Genomic DNA, 23,888 nt, shown 5'->3' with positions numbered 1-23,888 from the left:
GCCAATTCCCACTCTCTTCCTGAGTTGGGGAATCTGTCCCCTCTTGGTCTTCTACCTGGGAGCTTCTGGTTCTCAGGCCTTTGAGCTCGGATGGGAATCCGCAGACCACTGGCTCCCCGGGTTCTCTGGCCTTCAGACTCGTGCTGAATTACACCACTGGCTTTCCTGGTTTCCAGTCTGCTGATGGCATACTGTGGGATCTCCAGCCTCCATAACCAGGTGAGCCAGTTCCTATAATAAATCTCCATGTATCTGGAGATTAATAAATCTCTATCTGTATCTGTACGGTTCTGTTTGCCTGGAGAACCCTGACCGGTGTATGCGCATCTCACCCTTGCATTACTGCGCTTCTCCCTATGTTCCGGTTACTCATGTGATCCCACACAAGATTTTCTCCAAACACATTTTGAGAAGAAAATAAAGCAAAAGGTCTTTACTGAATGATTGCTCTACACACACCCACATTCACTTTTTTCCATCTTTAAATTAGCAACTATGGCTTCCAGAAGAAAGTTCCATCTAGAGAGGAAAGGTTAGTTTTCCCAACTAGAAGCCACAATATAGAACTGAGTAAATTAGCTGGAAAGCGAGAGGAAGCCATTTTATCTTGATGTCAGCTAAATAAGTTAATAGCTAACATACATGAATATATACCCTCCCCTGATCCTGCTCAGTAATTAATGTATACTAGGGTTACCTGCTTTGGATAAAATTATCTATAGGGCTTTGATTAAGTAAAATATTTCAATAGTCACAGGAAAAGTCTGTTCCTTTGAGGATGTTAAAAAGTGATAGAGATTAATTCCATGATAAATGTAGTTACACACAGAAATGTGTGGAGTCCTGGAGCAGTCTAATTTTCCCAGGGTCCTTTGCTTTCTCAGGACTCAATAATAAACCAGAGGAGCAAAAGGTCAAGGCAGCTTTGAAAATCTCCCCCTTGCAAACAGTTGGGGCTGAGAACGGGGTGTGTCTGCACACAGCAATGCTTATGGTGAAAAACCACATCATTTTCTCCTATCTCACACATGGCTACGGACAGAAGGGTTCTGGCAATGAGGCCAATCACCACCTCTGCTGTCTAACTCAGCCTTTCCAGATCACCTGGCTTTTCCTCTCACCGTTCAGAGATGAAGAAAGTCAGGCCGTTGTCCTGCAGATTTGTCCCTTCACGCAAATCATTTGAGGAAGACAGAAAAGCTTCATTCTCCTTAACTATTTTGTTTTATTTCACACAAAGAAAAGAGATGACAGAACAATTTTTTTGGCTTGGCTTTATTTTGGCCACTGCGATAATTGAAAATGTAGAACCAATCAATGACAGCTCTGGCTAAAATTTATTTCTGCGGAATATCCCAAAGGAGCGATTTCTGAAGAATAATATGCAGCCTTCAATTTACTTTATCACAGCTGGATATGAAGTTAAATCCCCGGCTGGAATTTAACCACCCAGAGCCAAGTGCCAGATGGCTTATCTGCACCTCAACCCGACAGCTGTGCCCTGAAATGCACAGCTGGTCTTCACATTTGAATGACAATATTTAAATGATAACATTATGTAATGCAGAAAAATGTGTTTGGGTAGCATGGGTCTTGAAAACTAGATTGCACAGTTGCTCTTAATAGTAAATGCACAGGCTCAACTGCGAATTCACATTCCTTCTATTTGCGCTGATGGGTCTTGGCTGGAGATAAGAGTTTACTGCCACATGGAACCATTCCAGCGCCATTCATATCTGCCCATAATGACTCTCCTGGGTACTCCCCATGTTAGATTTCCCTTCACATAAAAATAAGCATAACATAGTTTTCATTGTGAAGCTGGAGACTTTTAAAATTTCGCGATAATTGATAGATAGCGCGTCCTGCCAAGATGGAAGAATTAAAAGGTACTTGGTCGAAAGCAGCTGCTGTAGAAATTCTTCAACAGTTTGGGGATTTTATTATTCATTCCCTAGTTGAGTCACAAATATCACCGGATGACAAACATAACAAAATTAACAGCAAAATTCAGCCCCGGAAAGCAAAGAAACTAAAACCTGCAGAAAGGGCAAGTCTCAAGGAAAATGTGTTTTTGAGTGCATTTCAGACATGAATGAGAAATCTGACAGACTTCAAGTGAGGGACGAATGAATGATGTGCGAGGCTTGAACTAATAAAAACACGGAGAGGTAAGTTTTCTATTTTCACAATTTGACCGGGGTTCTCTGTGCTGCTGCCTAAACTTTGATGGATGTATGCACCGCCCCAGCGACACGAAGAAACCATCTCCTGAATATATATCCAAAGTCATCGTGGACACAAGAAAATCAAACACTTGTTTAGTAGAAAGGAGACCTGGATAGATTATCTCGCTGCTGCTTTCACTTATTTAACCTCTGTAAACTTCAGTTCCTTCCCCAGCAGCACGGGGCCCTCCTGGGAGGACCTGTGTGTGAACTGCTCGGAGACTCAGGACGGGGGTGTATCCCCGCTGTTTGGTTCCCTGGGGGACCCCATCAACAGCACTCCCGTCCCTCGCCAGACTCGTGAGTCAACTGACTGTAGAACCCAGGAGGGGCAGAGGCCTGCGGATACTTTCAGAACTAAGAAAGGCTAAGGCAGAGGCTGTCCCTTATTTTGAGAGTTCAGTGGGCTTCCTGGAATGAAACCTAGAATTGGCCAACTTAGCCAGCCTGGCAGGAACACGCAGGAGCAGAGAACGGAGCCCCTGCATGCCTTTCTGGCTCCGTGGGATAAAGGACAACAGGTGAGCCGCCCTCCCCTCCCCGCCATTTAGTCTCCCAAAACGGATCAGCAACAAAGAAGGCTTCTACGTGCACAGACCACCGCCCCCTCCTGCCCCCAACAGGAGGGATCCTCAGCGTGGGGAGTGTCCTCCTGAGACCACCCAGAGCAAGACAGATGCCGCCCTCATTAGAATCAGAAAGTGTCAGAGCCGTCCAGTCATGAACTCAAGGCCAAGGTCACTCAGTATCCAAAGTCAAAAACATATTCCTTATCCCATTTCTCATCCTGAGTTATGTCTGGCCACATCACCCAAAACAGCTTGGTAAGGAACCATGTCCTTTCCTCCTCTTACACCGCACAGGAAAGCCTTAGCCAGTCCGCACATCTCTTCCTTCAAAACCTACAATCTCACCAGTCACCTTCACCATCAGCATCCCATTAGGACAGACCCAAGCTGCTGCTTGTTTTCCTCTGGGGGCTTCCGCTGCCCTTCAGCATCCGGTCTATGGGGTCAGGACTTTAGGGAAGTCCCACCAGAAGAGGGATTTGTTTGTTGGGATCAATCCAGGATCCAAAACACATAAAAACATTCTTGACACATAAAAAGCAACCAATAAATATTTTTGAAAAGAAGAAAGTGAGGAAGGAGAAGGGGATAGAAAGGGGGTAGGGAGAAGAGGGCAGGGAAGGAAGAAGGGAGGGAGACAAGGAGAGGGAGACAGGGAGGGAGACAAGGAGAGAGGGAGACAGGGACACAGGGAGGGAGAGAAGGAGGGAGCAGGGAAGGAGGGAGGGAGGAAGAAGTAAGGAAGACAGGAGAGAAAAAGGAAGGCAAGGCCTGCTGGGGATCCTCAGGCTAAAGATGCCCCAGGCTGTAAGCTTCCCCTCTCCAGTTAGAGGAGCAAATCTGCCTTTAAAGCCCAGAATGCTGTAGTCAGCAGTCTGTGAAAAGCGCTGTTGTAATTTATTACAACCTCCTTATTTTCCAACTCTCTAGTCCTTGACTTCCACTAAAAGGGGCACTCTGCCCATCACTAGCCTTTCCAGTCTTTCAAACCCTTCCACTTACCAACTGTGAACTCTCCATCACTCACAAACACACACGCACGCACACACACACACACACACACACACACATAAAATCTCTCTCTCTCTGTTTCTCCCCCAGAGCTCAGGGCTCAGTCTGGACTTTGTCATTATCAGCAAGGGCAGTAAATTCCCTATCAAACCAAGTAGACTCCCTCTCTAAAGAGGGATAATTCTCACTTTCCACATTATAATTTAGGTGCCTTAAAATGATATGGGAGGAAGGCAAGATTGCAATCATTAGGAATCCCCGATACTAGACTCTTTGATTTAAAAACAGATCTCCATTCACGCCCCCCGATCTTGGTTGTTCAATTACTGCTGTCTATATGAGACTTCCCATAATGACTCCTCTAAAATCCCTCACCAATTTCTCATCACCAATTCCATTTCAAACCTGCTAGAATCTTGGCAGGTGATTTCTACAACTCCTAGAAAAGATCAAGATTATCAGGCGGTAAGCCCCCCATTTTCCTTTAATCTCTTATTCTCAAAAATAACCATCTTTTTATCCCAGAGGGAGAACTGCCCTTTTCCTCTCAATCTCCCACTGAGCACCACAGTCTTAATTCTGAGGTTGAATGAGGTGCTTTGATCCTTGAGATCTAAATAAGATTGGCTCAAACTCCATATTTACACTCGGCTGAAGTCCAAAGTCCTTCAAAAAGTTTCTAGAAATTTACAAAGGTCCTGAATTCTCCAGGCTGCCTCAGTAGCAGACCTCTCTCTCTCTCTCTGTATTACTCCTACTATGTACTACGCTGACCCAGAAGTGACATCTGGACTTCAAAACAAAAAAGGAAAGAGGGAAAAAAAAGAAAGTGTTGTTGAGTCTCACTAGAAAAGGCCAAGTGACCTCATTCTGGCCAATGAGAAGGAAGCAGCCTTCTGGGGGCAGGATCTGGGAATGCTTCTGTCCTCCTGCTAAAAAGGGTGGGCTGGGGAGGACAGCAGCCCTTCCTCCCACCCCCTGGGTTGAAGGAGGATGTGTCTGGAGCAACAGTAGCTGTCTTGTGACCACAAGGCAACCAAAAAGTTATGACATTTTGGAGCTACTGAACCAATGCCTGCAGTTTTTACACTTACTGTTTGGCGCAAGAAGAAGAAAAAGAAGGAAATGTCTTTTTTCTAAAACTACCAAGTTTTCTCTTCTTCAATACTGCAAGCACTTACAGCTGCTATGAAGTTTCAGAATCACAGTGATCACAACCCTCAACCTATGAATTGCAGACTTCAAAGATGCCTGATCCAAGTATTGCCTTTACTTTCCCTCCAGGAAATGGGGCACCTACACCAGCAAGTGCCATCAGGGCTAGAGATGCAGGGATGGGCAAGTGAGTTCACAGTTATTTTACCTGTGCCCAGGAGTATATGGTAAAGATGGTGGGAGGGCCCGAAGCCCCTTCCTCGGAGTGAGGCCTCCTGTGACAGCACGCCCTCAAACCACCTGACTCCTTGAATTTGCCCTGAATACAGAGACGGGCCAGATCTCTCAATCTGCCCTAATTCTAGGAAACCCAACTATTAGTAACAGACGGACATAATGGCTCGCCCACCTGAGCCATGCAGGAGTCCCAGACTCCCACTCCTCACCCTCACCCATGATCCAACGTGACACTATTTTAATTGCTACAGTCTATAGTATAAACTCAGTGTAAGGCTGGACAGATTAATTCTGAAAAAAATTTTTATATATAAAGACCTACTATTTAAAAGGCAGCAGAAAACAATAAATTTTGGTTCGGTCATAAATGAATTTTATATACCTCCATTAAAAGTGATGCTGTACAAGCAGTTAGGGGTTTCCTGGGATGCTCAAAGTAGTATATTTGTTGATATGACTGGTGATTACATGGGTGTTCATTTTATGCAAAATTCTTTGAGCTGTATATTTATCTGTTATGCACTGTTCTAGATTTATATTATATTTCACAATATAAAGGTTTAAAATGGTATAAAGAATATTAGTGACATGCGAAAAGGTTAAAGATACCTTAAATAAAAAAAGCAGGTTACACAACAATGTATAGAATGTCCAGATTTTTCACCAAATGGATATATCCTACCTGTTAAAAGGCAAGTCATCTGTAAAGACTGTGGAAAATATATACTTCTAAAACAATTAAAAATAAATACGAGGTCACATATAAGATCATCTTTTTTTACAATTCTTTATATGAACCACTGGGAAGTAACAGACTGGTTGGATGGGTATACACAGGGTACATCTGTGCACCGGAGTTTTTTTCCATTTAAGTTATGATCAGCGTAAGATTTATTTTAAACAGTGAGTGCTCTCTGCAAGTCATCGTTGTTTAGAATTTTGCTTTTTTTGTTAAATTTCTTCATTAAAATAATCTGTGACACTAGTTAACAATGTCAAAGCAATGTTTAAAGTGGTCGGAAGACACCAATGATTTTTTCTGTTGCCCTAGGCCTTTATTATTATAATGGATCATGTTCGTGAAGACATCACAACATTATAAACAATTGCCATAAAAAAGCAGATTATACCATGTTAAATGATCAACTATATCCTTGTTACGATGACTTTACTGTAGCACTGGCTCAGGATTAGTATTTCAAATTGAAAATACATTGTATATAAATAATTTTGAGACAAGGTCACTGAACAGGCCAATATTCCATCATACAGTCTTAGCCTGTAAGTCACTAAGGTTTAAGGTTAAAAAGTCAAAAACAAGTTTGGGACTTGAATCTGCCATGGATTTGACAAACGGTTTCAGGGGGCATAAACCGGAAAAAAAATATTTCAGGAAGGAAGAATACTTTCTTTCCTCATTTATAGAATAATAACACTTTAATCTGTACAATGAAAGATACTCTAATTTCATCCAGAACATACAATCAGGGAGTAATGCTCAAGTGTTCCCAGATTAATGCAAAAATGGATTCAACTTAGAAACACAGTACCGCGAATGCTCTAACATTAGCCGCCCTCATTACTTACAGTTTGCGAAACTGACAAGAGCAAATGCCAATCAAATAAATAACTTGTATTTAGATAACCCAGGTCCAGTGGGGAGTTTCTGAAAAAGAAATTATTATTTCAATGCCAAGTCACGCTTACAGCTTTGAACAAGTAGCAAAACACGGCATGTTTCTCAAATGGATTTCACAGCATCAGTGCAAAAGCCGGAGGGGATGGCTTAGTTTTTTAAGCCTCAGATTTGAAATACCTAGACTCCCCGCAACTATGGCGTTAAATCCTCTGTGGAACCACAGCTTCAAATGCTATCAGGAGAGACTCAACTCTTCATCCCTCTGAGACTGATAAATTGAAAGCCATGAAGTTTAGAGGAAATGGAGGGGAGCCTGCAGCCTCTTGTACCCACCTGCACACCCCACACAGGAAGACTCCATTTGTAACATCGCTTAACGTTCCATTTGAGGCTGTCTCCTTGGTAAGACTGGACGATGATGTTTTCAAGACATTCGGAAATCTCACAACCCAGCAATGGACCATTTTTATAAACACTTAAACCAAATTTTAGACAGCTCCAAGTGGAAGGAAAACCTGACTTTTAATTACCATTTAAGACAGTCAAGGAAATGCTAAGTACTTCCTTTAAAATGCATTATAGGTATCTGGCCAACTCTTTATAATTCCTGTAGAAATTTCTGAATCACAGATTGCCTTCTTTTCATTGCTTTGTACATTTCTGGACCGCCTCCTCCCTGACATCACTGAATGGATGCTGGGTAAGAGCCAATTAAAGAAAAGAATTTTATTCAATCTGCAAAGTACTCTGCCTTTCTCTCACATCCCCACCCTCATTTGCAAACCTTTATAAGACAAAGTAGAACACTCTAATTTTCTCGGGGTTTCAGATAAAGGGAGCCTCAGGAAGATTAAATGAGTACACCAAGGCTGATGGGCTGTTGGCCACGTTTTAAAAATCTATGTCTTTAGAATCTCCCTGAGAGTCTATTCTATCCTACTGACAGTTTTAAGTTCTATTTAGCAACATAAACATCTTACCAAAGAAAATTATGTAAGGGGGTCTAAACTTAAATAAAAATAACAAATAACTAATTCTTCTATCAGTAAAGCTACATATTTCTGCTGGTATGTTTAAAAGAATGAAAAATTGGAGAGGACGCTAGGAAAACCCTGGACCATTATTTTTTTAAAGGTCTGCTACCTAATTAATTCGTTGATATCTCCTTTCACTTAGATTTACCTCAAAACAAAGCATAAGGATCGAGTTATATGAAAACTTAAGAGTAACATGAGGGTACTTCCGAGACTAAACTCAAAACTATTCTCCAAATGTTAGTCAACAAAAAAATCAATCCGTTAGGAATCCAAATACCCAGGGTATGACAATATCTTTAAGACAGAGCTCCAGACTGCCTCTGGACACGCTGGGAGGCTCCTGATTGGCAGGCAAAAAAGAATTGAAGAATTAGACCTTTGAATTTGTGCCACAAGGATTTGCTTTTAGGTACCCACTGGCTGTCAATCCTTTCTCTCCCGGGTACAGCTGCTGCCTTCCTGTTTGTCTCATCTTGTGTCTTGAGAACTTGGCTTGGCACCTGTCAGGCTTGGGCCCAAAATATGGCCATGCAAAAAAGCAGGTTGCTCTCAGTGTGCCCTACTGGTGGTTGCCAGCTCTCGGAAAATTCGTCTTTCTCTCTTTTGATTATCTTTGAGAGTGGCTCTGGATCTTGGGAGGGTCATATTTGTTGCACATGTTTTGAGGATGCCCCTTATATGTAAGGGTTGTTCAATACGATCAGGAGCATTTACTGTTTGTCTCAGCTGAGGCCCATTGGGATATTCAAAAGGATTATTTTTAGTGTAGCTCTATGGTCAGAAGGAGGCCGCATTGAAAACTGATCATCAGAACTTGACAGGAAGGGGCGCCCCGGTGGCTCAGTGGGTTAAAGCCTCTGCCTTCAGCTGGGGTCATGATCTCAGGGTCCTGGGATGGAGCCCCACATTGGGCTCTCTGCTCAGCAGGGAGCCTGCTTCCTCCTCTTTCTCTGCCTGCTTCTCTGCCTACTTGTGATCTCTGTCTGCCAAATAAGTAAATAAAATCTTAAAAAGAAAAAAAAGAACTTGACCTGAAGATTTTCGGCCTTCTCCCCATGGCTAAAATGAAGCTCTGTACCCAGAGGGAAAGGAAAGCATGCTGAAGCCTTTGTAAGAAGGATTTCCTAAAACTTTGCAAAGATACACACAGCCCTAAAGCTAGAACACCGGAATATTCTTATTTCCATCTCAGTCAAAAATAGTCGCCCTGATACAGAGATGCAAATTGAGGCTCATAGAGCTGAAAGGGCGGGTCAGCCAAGGAACACCACCAGGATGGAACCCAATTCTTTGAGGAATTAAATACAGCTGTAGGCGTTACCCACATCAAGTCTTTACATGAAAGGCGGCTCTGGAAACAATTCACAGGCCACCTGTTCTTTTTTATCATCCCCCAACCTCCCCATTAGTTACAAAGATGTAAGTAAACGTTTACAAAGGAAGTTTCCCACACTATATTGCTTAGCGTATTTACTTAAAAACCTTTTTCAAGATCTTTAATATTTGTCGGTGTGTCCTTTCCTAACGCGACGTCTCCATCCCACCTTGATTCAAACATGTATTTAGCCCTGAAAGATGTCGGGGACCAGGTGAAGGACGTTCCAGAAGGAACCGACCTCGCCCTGGCGCCGCGGGAGGATGCGGGGCCCTCGGGGACCCCGCGGAGCCCGCGTCTCCGCTGTCTCAGCTCCGGGATTTGCAAGCAGAGCACGGCCTGCGAGCGCCGCGGCTGGGAGCAAGCGAGCCTCCCCGCGCTCCGGAACTGCCGGAGCTGAGGCAGGGATCCCCGGCTGCGCTTCCAACTTGGAACTTTTACTTCAACTCTTTATTTAAAGGACAGTGAGCGGAAACCGAACAAAAACCGTCCTAACGCAACCCGGGGCTGCATAAATTCATTCTAGGCTCAGTCTGCCTTTCACAACGGGGGAAAGCAATAATTCGGCTATTCAAAAAAAAAAAAAAAAAAAAAAGGAAGAAGAAGAAGAAATCTGCAGGACCTCAAGAGCCCTGGAACCCTGAGCCAAAGCTCCCGCACCTCCCGCGGCCCAAGGCGGCCAGGTATCGCGAGAATAGAGGGAGCCGGGCCGCGCCCCCGGGGAGTCGCCCGGGCCGCGGGCTGGGCGGGGCGCCGGGATCACGCGCTCCGCGGGCAGCCGGCGGCCCCGCCCCTTCTCCACCGGGCGCGCGGCCATGGCGCGGCGGTGGTGCCCTTCCCTGCTTCTGGTGCTGCTCCTGCTCGGCGCGGGGCTCGCGCACCGCTCCAGCCCTCTGCCCCTGGTGCTCAACACTTGGCCTTTTAAGAATGCAACCGAAGCAGGTGCGGGGCGGCGCCCGGGGGCGGGGACTGCGCAGCGAGGGCTGGCTGGGGGGCGACCGGCCGGCTGACACCTCCCCCCCCACGGCGGGCATGCGCGCGGGCCTGGGCCAGCGCCCCCGCAGCCTCCGCTGCCGGGCCCTCCCGCGCCTCCTGCACCCGGGCGGCTCTCGCAGTGTACGCCGGGCCCTGCCTGCCGCTGCTGCTTTCCAGGTCCTCGTCACGTCACGATCCGCCCTCCGTTCGGCCCCGCGCCTGCTTGTTTTCCATCCTATTGCTGGCCTACAGCTGCTAGGGCCTCCTCTGGGGCGCCTCCGCTGTGTACCTGACAACCATTCTCTCCCGGGGCCTGTCTCTTGTCACCTTTCCGCCTGTCAAACCCTTCAGCTCTCCCCAGTATCCTGAACTCAGCTGCAGCTTTGCAAACGGCTGTTAATTTTCCAAAGCGCACATACTCTTTTTACATTTACTTTTTGTTGTTGGTACATGCTGGCATGATGTAGTTGCCACCGGGAAGTAACTGTGTCAGTCTTGGTTGGCCGTTAAAATCACCTGTGAAGCTAGTTTAAATACCTGTGCCTGAGCCCTACCTTCTGAGATTTTCATTTAACTGCTGGAAACAGGACCTCTGTGTTGTTTGGGTTTGTTAAGGCTTCCTAAGTGATTTTGATTTGCAGCCAAGATCGAGAACCACTTAGCTGTCACCTCTTTCAGGAAGCCTTCCTTGATTTACTGCCCTTATGTCCCGTCGGAGTTACGTGCCTATCTTATATGCTTTGATTCAATCCCGTACACACCATGATCTTGCCATTTATTCATGTATTGAGGCTTTGTCTCATTCATTCCAAGACCTACTACCCCAAGAGTAATTTCAGACTCCTCCCCCGTTGCTAATACAACTTATTGGGGCAGAATTGACTCGGGAATTCGGTGGAGCTAAGTGTCAGTTCTAGGGGGCACATAGGATTCAGATAAAGTGAAAAAACAAGGCAAACTGCTGCGGTGAGGAGACGGAACAGGAAGTCCAGCAGCCAAGGCAGGGGACATATAAAGGTCGCCTGTAGTGAAAGGGGAACTTCTTGAAATATACTTTAAAGCCTGTAGGCCCAGTAGTAAAACTTAAAATGACCAGTAATATCTCCTTCCCTTCAAATAATTCTATTTTTATTAATGAAGACCTTGACCATCAAAGATCTTTTTTTTTTTTTCCTTCTCATGTATATACATTTCCTTATCAATGTATGGGACTTCACAGAAAAAAATACTGCTAAAATCATGGCCACTGGAGCCAGAATGGCTTTTGAATCCCGGCTCTGCTACCTACCAGTCGTGTGACCTTGAACCTGTTACTTAACCTCTCCGGTCTGCTTCCTCCTATTTAAAATGAGGATAGTAATTGTACAGTACTTACCTGAAAAGCTGTTGTGTACATTAGTGGACCAAAAAGCCATGTAAAGCCCACGTTGTCATTATCTGCTGTTAGGGTATGGTTATTGAGACTTGCTGTGACTGATGTTACCTCAATAAAAGTACTAGCTGTATATATTTTTAATAATCTAATGATGCAGAAGAAATTTATAAGACTGATTTAATGAATTTTCTATTTAGCTGCCTTTTAGTGGCTTCACTTATAAAACTGAAGGAGAGAAGACACTCCTTACACTGCTTAGAAATATTACCAAGTAAAAAACACCAACACTCACTGTCTATCAGTAACCAGGCTTTAAATGCTTCACTGTAAATAACTGCATTATATAATTTTGTCTACATCCTTCCTTTGTAGCGTTTACTAAACTAGAATTCTGTTTAACTCAGTGTAAATGTGATTTTTTTAATATGAGTTCTCAAAACGTTTCTGGTTTGTTGCATTTGGCACCGAGAAGAAAAATCAGTATATAAGCGGGCACTCCTGGGGTTTGATTACAGCATGGAGGACGTTAGCCTCTGGAGGCTCTGCGCTGGACGCGGTTGAGCAGGGCTGTGCCGTGTGTGAGCGTGAGCAGTGTGACGGCACCGTGGGCTTTGGAGGGAGTCCCGATGAGCTCGGAGAAACCACACTGGATGCCATGATCATGGACGGGTAAGAACATCGATGAACCTCCCGAGAGCAAGACAGAGGCCTGCGTAAGCTTTGTCAAGTCAAAACCCCTAGCTTATTGTACCTGGCCGGTCCAGACACAAGGAGTTTCCCCCTCATCATCATAATAGAAATATCACATGGAAGTAGGCAGTCTTAGAACATACAGAATCCCAAGCTACGAATGACCCAAAGCCTTAAAACCCCTTTTGGAAGCTGCATTTAATTTGAGTCAGGAGTGGGCCGCCTGGGTGGCTCGGTCGGTTAGAGCCTCTGCCTTCGGATCAGGTCATGATCTCAGGGTCCTGGGATCAAGCCCTGCACTGGGCTCTCTGCTTTGCGGGGAGCCTGCTTCCCCCTCCCTCTCTGCCTGCCTCTATCTCTGCAAATAAATAAAATCTTAAAAAAAAAAAAAAGGAATCAGGAGAAACAGAATGGCAGTGCTGTTGTAGTACGTGGTAGTTGGACTTGTGGTCTGTTCCTTAATCTGTCTGCTTTTGGGAATCTGTATGAACTTCATGCATGTGCTAGCCTGTGTAACGTTAAGATGGTGGCGTTTATCCTACAAAACTGTTGCTCCCAGTAGACCAGTATTGTTTCATCTTTGAACCTGTGAAAGTACCTTAATCAGTTGTATGCACTTTTCTTCTCGCAGCACGACTATGAATGTAGGAGCGGTAGGAGATCTCAGGAGAATTAAAAACGCGATTGGTGTGGCTCGGAAAGTGCTGGAACATACAGCACACACACTGTTAGTGGGAGAGTCAGGTATGTTTTTTTGACACTGAAGCTTTATCTAGTCCTCTGTCTCTTCTGTTCCTCACTGTGAACAAGTAAAATCGATCAAAGCCGACCCAAGTTCAAATTCCAACTGTTTTATGTAGTATCCATTTACCCTCAGGTAAGTTACTTCTAAATTCACACTTCCTTCATCTTTAAAATGGGATTTGAAAAACCTAGTTCATTATCTGTAGGTAGGTAATGGCTGGGCGGAAGCATGAGCTGCAACATTTCTCTCCCTGAATTCACTATTGTGTGAGACCACGGAGCATTCGTCCCAGCCAAAGACCAGCACCAGAGAAGTTCTGCTCTGGCAGCTCTCTTGCTTGAATGTCTCCCAAGTTGTACACCAAAGATCGTGCAGTGATCTATAAACAAAACTACTTTTAAAGGATGAATTCGCTAACTCCACAGCTAGGCGTCCTTCACTTTTGCCAAAGGACGGAATTAAAAACTACCTGACCAGCTAGAGGATCTGTCTGTCACGCGTGGAGTCCAGCTGGCCCTTTGGTTGGTGTCTAAGCGCCAGGCACTGCGCCCTAGTTAGAACAGTACGATCTTGCTTGGTGAGACGGGTGTGCAAAAACGGAGATCGTGAAGGGGGGTGGAAAAGATAACCAAGAACTGTCATAATATACACCCCAGAGGTCTCCAGGAGATCAGATGGGACATGTAGCATGTTGAGACCCAGAACCTGAGGTCCTTAAACTATTTGTGTCCAAATATTCTTCTCAGAGTCCTTGTGTGCACCCACTTGAGAGACCGCTAACCAAGAACACTTCCTGGACATGTATTTTATTTAGAAGGCAGTGCTTAACTAATTTACCTTCTTCTTTTCTTCCAAATCTCCAGCCACCAAGTTTGCTGAAAGTATGGGGTTTATCAGTGAGGACTTATCTACCACTACTTCTCGAGCCCTTCACTCAGACTGGCTTGCTGGAAATTGCCAGCCAAACCACTGGAGGGTATGTAGACCCAATATGTTAAAAGTAAATTGCTAGACAATATGACCGACATCCCGTCTGCTCTCTGTTGGCTACCTGTTCATAAAGTGCTGCTTATTACCCTGGTTGCACTTGAGAACCAACGATTTAAGTCGACTCCCTGGGCATGGATGTTCCAGAACATTCTTTAGCTTGTGATAAATACGTCTGTGGAGGAACTCCTGGATCCTGGCAACAGTTCTCAGACTGGGACCGCTCTGCTGTGGGAAAGAGGGGGTGGCCTTGGTCAGAAGGGCTCTGTTTGTATTTCCTTGCAACAAAAGGTTCCAAGTCTTAAAAAAAAAAAAAAAAAATCAGAGTTTAGAAACCATTTGTCTAAAATATTTCTTAAATTTTATGTGTATGAAGTATGCCCAGTATCTTGCCCTTATTGCCTGGATCTATACTACTAGGTGACTAGTGTGTTAGTGGTGGGATCCTTTATCTTTAAATCAATGGGACTTTTAGCATAAATCTGTTTGTCTTTGCTGTCCAGAACCCTTCTGCAGACTACCTTAGTCTCTCATCTGTGTCTTCTCCCAAATCCTAATTACCTTTGAGTAACCAGCGAGTCTCTGGGGTTAGCATTTGAAGGAGGCTAGTGTATAAAACTGGGTCAGGGGAGGCAGCAAGTGCACTAATGAGTAAGACCTGAGTAGCAGGTTCCTGATTAAATACTAATCCATATGCACAACCTAAATTTATGAATTTGAATCATTTTCTTGTATCTTTAAATCCATAGAGGAATCTGAGTACAACTTAGAATATGTTCACATGAACCTAGCTTTGAAATAAAGAGGATTTTAAAATAGATTTTGCTTTAAATCTCAGAATTCTTCTTTGGCCAGAGAACAAATCCTGAAATTTAAAGGTCAGGCTGTGGACCTAATTCCTTTGAGGATTAAGATCTAATACAAAAATCTTCATTTATATCTGCCATCATGTGGAGAACTTTAGCCATATAAAGAGAGAAATCGGGGATCTTTTCCAGACAATATAGATGTCTATTCTATATTATATAATTCTGAGACTAGACTAGGTATTAAATAAAATTATATCCATCTGTTCACATAAGACTTAGCTGATCTTTTGTTTTTAATTCATACCTTTCAGTTACCAGACGTCATTTGGATTTCTTACTAATGTTTTATCATTGTATGTGACTACTTGCCAGTTGCTAAAATGAACCTTTCTAAAAACTAAAACTTAAATCTTGTTTGCAGAATGTTGTACCAGATCCTTCAAAATACTGTGGGCCTTACAAGCCACCTAGTATCTTAAAGCAAGAAGGTCCTACCCATAAAGAAACAGGAGATAATTACGGTCATGATACAATTGGTAATTTGTCTTTTATATAATTTTTATGGTTAAAGTTTAGCCATTTTTAATTGTCTGTCTGTAGTTCTTAAGTTCTTCATCCTTACTTATGTGCCAGAAGGTGGTTTTAACTGTTTTGGCTGCCAAGTAAGGACATATATGCATATGTGTGTACGTGTATACACACACACACACACACACACACACACACACACACACAATTTTCTTTCCCTTGCATCTGTATACATTAGGTAAATTACACAAGGCCCCTAAAATCTAATGTTTAATCACTCGTAGATTTTTAAATCTTTATTTGATATGTAGGGTTTTTTTTTTAAGTTTTTATTATTCATTTATTTAAGTAATCTCTACACCAACCTAGGGCTCGGATTTACGATGTTCGGATCAAGAGTCGCGTGCTCTTCCGACTGGGCAAGCCAGGCACCCCTGTTTGAGATGTAGCTCTTTAATAATTTTATGTTTGCCACATTCAAGCTGTCATGTTGAAAATTTCCATTATTCTGTGTCAAAGACTTGCTCTGGAATTACCTTGGAAAGGTAACTGAGCAGTGTGAAGAGTAAGGATCTGGAAAGTCTGCCAAATGATGCTATGACAGTGGGTTCTGAAGCAGGACAAAATAGGCAAGGGGTGTAATTTTCAGCATTCCTGAGCATCTGATTTTCTTCTACCCCAAATTATTGAATGAGGATATTTATATTACCAGCTGCTCAAGTATTTGTTTAGATTTGAGGCAAACCTCAGAGCTGACAGCTACAGTAATTTTTTTTTTTTTAACCTTCTAGGCATGGTCGTAGTCCATAAGATGGGGCGTACTGCTGCTGGTACATCTACAAACGGTATAAAATTCAAAATACCTGGGTTAGTGTTTCCAAAAGAAGAGGTCTCACAAATACACATTGAGTATAAAGCGGCACGTGCAGGGTGCTCAGGAGAGATGCAAAACGTAGAGTTCAACCCCACCGGTATCACCGGGACAAAGAAATGTGGAGGCAAGCAAAGGAGTAGCTGCTACGGGCCAAAGGCCTGGGCGTTGTAGCCCCTGCCCTGGCGCTCAGGGATGGCAGCGGTTGTCTGAGTCAGCTGGCAGTCGGCTGGGAAGAGGCCAGCAGAGAGAGGCTGGGGCCCAAGCCCGAGCCTGGGGAAGGGAAGCGAGCACCCGGGCTCAGGCACGCACAGACCTGGGGTAGCGCCTACTCGGTGCAGGGCTCCCACCAGAAGAAGAGAAATTGCATGGACGTCAGGTGCTTGGCGGGGGGGGGGGGGCAGAGGCAGCTTTGGCACCTTGCAGGAGGTCCTTAGTCAGTTTAAGGATTTCTGGATTTTATTTTGAAGTAGTAGAAAAACATCCAAGGTTTATTCCAAGGAAGAACCTTGGTAAAATACTGGCACATGAGAGAGAAAGCAGGAATAGATTGTAGCTGAGGGAAACCAGTGGGAACCTATTGAGATAGTCCAGAAATTCGATGGTAAAGGATGGTAATAATTGAGTAAGAATTTTTCAATAATTGTAAGATTATTAAGGTAATAATTGTAAGAATCTGTGCCATCTTGATATCTAACGAGCTGGCATCTGATTCTTACATCATTAACTGAGGTTTGTGGCAACCTTTGTTGAAAAACTAATGAGAATCTTTGCTCCCTGTGTCCTGATGAAGAATTAACTTCGAACAATCATCAGCGGCAAAGTAGAAACACCCCCTATTGTTGAAACCTCTCGTAAAATACGATGGCATTCACCCTTGCTTTTCCTGTCCTAAATTTTTGTGCTGTGCCCTCACAAAGTCGAGTAGGAGATTCGCCAATCCCCGGAGCGGGTGCCTACGCGGAGGACAGCGCGGGGGCGGCTGCAGCCACTGGCGACGGCGACATTCTGATGCGCTTTCTTCCCAGGTGTGACTACTTCCTTTTCGGGCCTTCCAGATCTTGACCAGAGATGGTGTCTGTCAAGACAGAAAATAACTGTTTGTGCTAGGCTGTCTGAGTTTGTGTGCACAGGAGCTTTCTAGAAATTCTGCTTCCATGCCCCTCACCTCTTATTTTCGATGGCGATAATTTAAGTAAGCATTGTCCTCTGAAATAGAGTATTTCTTGCTTTACTTCACAGATGAAAATACTTATGATGCATTTAAATCATTTATGTAAGGCCACCGAGTAAAAGAACTGTGGTAAGGGGCACCTGGGTGGCTCAGTGGGTTAAAGCCTCTGCCTTCCGCTCAGGTCATGATCTCAGGGTCCTGGGATCGAGCCCCGCATCGGGCTCTCTGCTCAGCGGGAAGCCTGCTTCCCCCTCTCTCTCTGCCTGCCTCTCTGCCTACTTGTGATCTCTGTCTGTCAAATAAATAAATAAAATCTTTAAAAAAAAGAGAAAGAACTGTGGTAATTGATAAAAGTACGGAAGTCAGTCGCTGTGTACAATTAATTACTGAAAGACGATCATTACAACTGGATGTTGTTCACATGCCCACCATTTCCCCCGTTAATTGTAGCCCCATTTCTTATTTAAACGTAATCTCTGTTCTTTAGGACTTCTGGCTGCTACGACTAAGTACCAGTTACCAGCCAGAGCCAAAAAGAACAGGCATTTAAAATGAAGGAGTCGATGAATTGAAAAGATAGACATTGTATCAAGGTTTACTCGCCTTCATGTTGACGCTTTCACGGGAATTACTGACTTCTCCTTATGTGAATTACTGACTTCTCCTTATGTATTTTATCAAATGTGACCGTTCTGATGGTTTTAGGTTTCTAACTTCAGGTCACAAGTTTGGACTCTGTTGACTCTGTGATACTAAAGTTATGCCTCTGTTTAAATCAGCTACCAAGCTGTAGACTATATGAGAAGAGGAGAAGATCCCACCGTAGCCTGCCAGAAAGTGATTTCCAGAATTCAGAAGTATTTTCCAAACTTCTTTGGGGCCGTGATATGTGCCAATGTGACTGGAAGTTATGGTGAGTTTTATTTGGAATTCGTATTTGTGTGAACTTGTAAATGTTGCTGAAAATATACACTATAAAATATCGTGGTGTAACTTGCTCCTATCCAATGAAAAATAGGGACTCTATAGGGTAGGCACTGAGTCAGGGTTAACTCTTGATCTGTCAGGACCCCCAGAGTGCTTAAATACACCTAATCCCCCGCCCCATCTGGCTGACTCTCCATGCTTATGACCCAGCATTGGGCTTATCGTTCTTATCTCTGACATGGGTCCGCTGTGAAATTCAGCTTCAGCTCTGGGGCCTGCTGACATGGGCTACTCTAGTCAAATGCTATTATTAATTGGAGGTCGATAGGGACGAATGATCTTCCCTGCTTCTTTTCCATTCATTACATTAATGTCTCAGTCATTTAGCTCCTGGGGCTCCACGGTACCAACCGTATTACTAATTAGTAAACAGAAGAAGTCGGCAGAGTTATTTTTGCACTGCATTTGAGTCATGTCTTTTGCTTCATTTACTTTCCATACGAGCCTATCACAGTTTCTTTTTTTGTTTTTTTAAGATTTTTATCTATTTATTTGACAGAGATCACAAGTAGGCAGAGAGGCAGGCAGACAGAGAGAGGAGGAAGCAGGCTCCCCGCTGAGCAGAGAGCCCGATGCGGGACTCGATCCCAGGACCCTGAGACCATGACCTGAGCTGAAGGCAGAGGCTTTAACCCACTGAGCCACCCAGGTGCCCCACGAGCCTATCACAGTTTCAAAGTGTTTCAAGACCAACCACTGCCGCTTCTCATTAGTGAATTTTCAGATGAGGAAGATACATGGCTTACTGATCAATATAACTTATTAGGTTAGACTGCTTATTATTGTCCTTTGATCTTTTACCTCCCACAGTTCTGTATTTGAAAAACTTGTTTGAGGAATTCCTTATTCTTTTTTAAGTATTGAGATACCAAAGTCAATAAAAGTGATGGCCGGGGTGGGGGGGGAGGCTTTATGTTTAAAATAAGTCAGTTTGATTGATTCCATCTTAAGAAATAAACCTCAGAAGGCTCAAAGTTGGATTTGACAAGATGTAAAAATGACAATTATGTAATTGTAGATGGACTTAAAATTGATTGGTTCTCTAAAGCGGTGGCATTCGAAGGGGACCGTTCAGGTGTTTGGACCAGGGAAGAGACCCGCATTGCCATAGATGGGGAGGCGGTAAGGTGCACTGGGGTAGACTCAGGTATCTTGAGAAACAGCTGTTCCTGTGGGAGAAGAATGGAAAAGAACAGGGAGCAGGAGGAGGGGAAGATTAGGGCTGAACGAGGGGCATGTCTCAGTGGCTAGGGAACTAAAATTTTTAGCACTTGCGTAAATTATTTTTACTAAGAAAAGGATATGAAGGCAGAGTAAAGCAATGGCAGCAAAGACAGCATGTGTGTGCACCGGCGGACACCCGGCCTGCGCTCTGAGGTTGGAGGAGATTGCTTTCCTCCACGCCCTTCTTTCCTTTCCCGGCCGTGCGCGCTGCCCTGTGGCTCTGCGGGCTTCGGGACCATGACAGCCGGTGGCCAGGCAAAGGGGCCGCGACTGTATTGGCTGTACAGATGTCCATCTTCTGTTTACCCAGACGACTTTCTCCTCTCTCGGCCCCAGGCGCCGCTTGCAGTAAACTTCCTGCATTTACTCAGTTCAGTTTCATGGTTTATAATTCTCTGGAACACCAGCCAACTGAAGAAAAAGTAGCCTGCATCTAATCCATCGTTTCCGTCGGCATCTCTGTTTAAAGAGGAAAGAAACAAAGGCTGAAGAGGTGACTCACTGTCCTCGGGTTCTATGCCTCACGCATCCTACCTTCCTTGTGTAAAATAGGCATGAAAATAAATGTGTGCTGAAGCAGCACTTTCCCTTTCTGTACCCGACATGGTTCTTGGGATCTTTTTATTTAAGCTTTGTCTCCCCTGATCGTGAATATGTATGTGAGTGTTTTGTATACGTTTACATTTTAAGTGCTATTTGGATTTCTGCTCAACGTTTCAAGACATTGCTACCTTGGGGATTGATTTCCACATTGACGTATTAAGGACAAAGGAAATAATGTGTATTTGGGTACTTAAAATAATGAGAGTGTCCAAGGTTTTTAGAGCCAAAAAACAAAATAATGGTGAGTCATCATGATTAGTCCTGATTCAGTTTCATTGCCTTACAATGATGGGGCTCTTATCACTTCTTATCACTGATGATCTGTTTTGCATATGGCTCCCTACCAGTTTGCAGGGGAAAGAATGCCCTTAATAATAAAGGCGGGTTTGTTTTGCATGTATTGGAAGATATGGGCAAATCTTCTGATGAGCACTTGTGTTGATTTTCTTTGTTTTTTTTTTTTCCTCTGATGGAGTTCTCAGTGTGTGAAGCTTCTTTAGTCACAAAAATCCCTGATCTTTTAGCTACTAATACTAGTATTGAGAATTTGTTGTGAAATTGTATTGGGGAATGGGATCGATACTACAGTGTTACTGATCTCTTGGGCGTAGTTTGGTGACTGCAGTTGGAAATAGCGCAGTAAAATGGCGTCTAGCTGGGTCTGTTTTCCTCGGCGCACCGTCAGCTGTCCGACTGACAGCCAGAGAGTCGTCTGTGTGCCTTCTCAGCTCATCTTTTCCTTCAAAATCGTTATCTTTTACATAAACCTGTGTGTAGAATGTTGTCCTCAAACCCTAGTAGATCTGCTCTGATTTTTTCCAACTCATCTTAATATTTAATGTTCTTTATAATTTAGGGCTAGAGAGCTATAGTTTTGAGGATGCTTGTAGTTCTCTTGTTCTCAGACCTTACTGTGTGGAAGAGGTTCAGAGACCCTCTTCACAAACACCCTCTGCTCCAGCTGTGAGAACCCGACTAACGCCATCTTGAAAGTGTCCCCCCAGGACGGCTGTGTGACCTGGGGAGTTCTGCCAAACACACACACACACACACACACACACACACACACACACACTCTCTCTCTCTCTCTCTCTCTCTCTCTCTCTTTCTTTTTAACTACACTCTTAAGTACATCCTTGGGTCAAAACATCCTTGATCAGTCTGGAGATCAGACTGTGATTCTCCAACGTTTCCTCTCAGGTGGTGGCCCAGCCTCCAGGGCTATAAAAAGTGGATGTTATAGGAGGTGGGCTTGTGGACCTCTGCTCATCTTGCAGCTGACCAAGATACACTTTTGTTCCTGAGTCCCCTTAATAAACCATTTCTTGTCAAGCTGAACCTGTCAGCCTTTTTCTATGCTCTTAAGGCTGCCTTGGCCTTTGGAGGTCGTATTGCAAATCCCTCCATTTCACAGAACACTAGCGCACCAAATCAGATTCTTCATGAATTAGAATCTGAAGTCTGGAATTAGCAGCTACTGATGGCAGCCTGTAAACTACTAGGAAAATAATCCTATAGATTCACTCACATTCACAGAGCAGAAGAGAAACTCTTTTGAGGATTCTCATGCGGTGTATTGATTTGTTTAAATCTGATACTGGGCTTTGGAACAAAGGAGAGGAAGCAGATTTAAGCTTGCAGTACGATAGAATCCCAGTGTTGTACATTGGTTATCTGCTAATACTTTCAGCAGCCATGTACCAGCAGAAAAACTAAATTGAAAGTCTTCATGGCCTGTCATTCCCCAGCAAATTAGGAGTTTAGCTGATAAAAACTGATGTGGGAAACAAAGGCAGAAGGAAAATTATGAAATTTCCTCACTACTTACAGCCCACTGACAAGTCCTTGAGACAGACAGAGTGACCTTCCTCTAGGAAATTAGCTGCCTCAATGTTGACACTTTGCTAAGGGCAAATGGCAATCCTAGCCCAACCCCCAGCATCCTGTAAGTCTACTTTAACATATAAAAATTCCTTTGGAAACTTCCTTTATCTCTACTCCCTTGGATGCGTGTTGGCAATCATCCCCCAAGCATATGACTCACCATACATCCGAAGGGTCTCATGACTAGGGTTTTAGGAGATGGTAATAAATGACCTTTCCCTAACAATAGCTAGATCCCTCAAGGTCCTGGAAAACTTGCTTCCAAATTCCTTAGAGACTTACATGCTCCCTAACCCCCTCCCAACTTGAAAGGATACAGTGGGCCCCAGTATAGCACTTTCTGCCCATGGGACCTGTACCTGTGCTTTAATAAAACCACTTTTTACACCAAAGATGTCTCAAGAATTCTTTCTTGGCCCTTGGCTCCACACCTAACATCTTTCCTACATCAAAAGCAAGGGACTTGTGTTTTTAAAATGTATTTTCTCTCCCACTCACATTCTTCCTGATGGAAATAATTTTCCCCATATATCTAATGTAGAAAGACAGAAATGGAATTAGCTTTGGAAATAATATTTAAGTTCTCGATTTGAATATCACACTATCTAAATGCTACAAGCATGTTGTCTTTTCTTTTGAAAAGCTAGAAATACTTTTTTTTTTTTTGTCCCTGGTGACAGTGGGAAGAGAGGAAGCTCACCTCTTTAATGATGATATTTTGATTATCAGTGTTTATGAGGTTGGTAGGGGAGACACTTAGGTAACTAGTGAAATTAGTGAAAAGAAAACTGAGCCAATCATAAATGGAACTTAGAACTGGTTCCCTAAAACTTGGTAAAAGTGAGAAAGTTCTTGGGGAAGGGAACCTTGGAAAAATTGATCATGATCTAACTTTTTATGCAAACAGTAGTTGGTGGTTTCCTTCACATCTGTCCTAGCTGTGCCACTGTGGAAATACAGGGCTGGGAGGTAGCTTAGGATAAAGGTAAGAGCTAGGATTATAACACCTTCCCCATCCTGCCAGATTTTTTTCCTTTGACCCTACAGAAAATGTTCTATTACTTGCCTACTACTTAGGGGACATTAAATGGTCCTAGCATACATATCGATTAATCAACTTTAAGTGATTCTGAGAGCATGAATGTTGTCACTCGGATTTGCTAGTCAAGTTTTCTACACTGTGCAGATACACAGAGTTACCCACATAGCTCTCCCACCTAAATATGTTCCTGCTTCTTCAGCTCACAGACTTTCAACTCTCCTCTCCTGTAAGTTTTCTAACATAGCAAAGGAGTCTAGTGGGCATTATCTTAGCTCAGTTTAAACAACATCAGAAAAAGGAAGGGATTTGGGTGTCAACACTATCAAAATTTTTTCATTATTACTGTAGGTGAACTTCACTCCAGTCTTTGGTACTTTTTAGTGCAATAGGCAAAACAGAAAACCTTAACCACAAATATAGAGATGGTGTTAATTTCATGCTCTTCATTGATGTGCTTTGATTAAACCCAGCAATATTTTTAAAAATTATTTAACATTTATGGGACGCCTCAGTGGCTCAGTTGGTTGGACGACTGCCTTCGGCTCAGGTCATGATTCTGGAGTCCGGGGATCGAGTCCCACATTGGGCTCCCAGCTCCATGGGAAGTCTGCTTCTCCCTTTGACCTTATCCTCACTCATGCTGTCTCTCACTGTCTCTCTCTCAAATAAATAAATAAAATCTTTTAAAAAAAATTATTTAACATTTATTTATTTTAGTGTTTTGGGTTTTTTTTTAAAGATTT

The 23,888-nt window shown here is 43.6% G+C and overlaps 1 protein-coding gene across 2 annotated transcripts; it reads left to right on the top strand.

Annotated features, from left to right (window-relative positions):
- Nucleotides 1-9,933: 9,933 nt before the first annotated feature.
- LOC111144601 (aspartylglucosaminidase) lies at nt 9,934-20,218 on the top strand. 2 transcript variants are annotated; one of them, XM_022498980.1, is made up of 9 exons: nt 9,934-10,193; nt 12,117-12,270; nt 12,923-13,035; nt 13,900-14,012; nt 15,254-15,368; nt 16,152-16,205; nt 17,160-17,259; nt 18,185-18,318; nt 19,953-20,218. In XM_022498980.1, the coding sequence occupies exons 1-9, from the start codon at nt 10,067-10,069 to the stop codon at nt 20,051-20,053; spliced, it is 1,011 nt and encodes a 336-aa protein (XP_022354688.1). In that variant the 5' UTR covers nt 9,934-10,066; the 3' UTR covers nt 20,054-20,218. The 2 variants fall into 2 exon arrangements, with proteins under 2 accessions (XP_022354688.1, XP_022354687.1); XM_022498979.1 differs by having other exon boundaries at nt 16,152-16,227; nt 17,152-17,259.
- The last annotated feature ends 3,670 nt before the right edge of the window (nt 20,219-23,888 follow it).

Source organism: Enhydra lutris, unplaced genomic scaffold (assembly GCF_002288905.1).
Source record: "Enhydra lutris kenyoni isolate GAN:26980312 unplaced genomic scaffold, ASM228890v2 scaffoldscaffold11, whole genome shotgun sequence".
Classification (NCBI taxonomy): domain Eukaryota; kingdom Metazoa; phylum Chordata; class Mammalia; order Carnivora; family Mustelidae; genus Enhydra; species Enhydra lutris.
The sequence above is the reverse complement of the archived record's forward strand: the minus strand, read 5'-3'. Positions and strand labels throughout refer to the sequence as shown.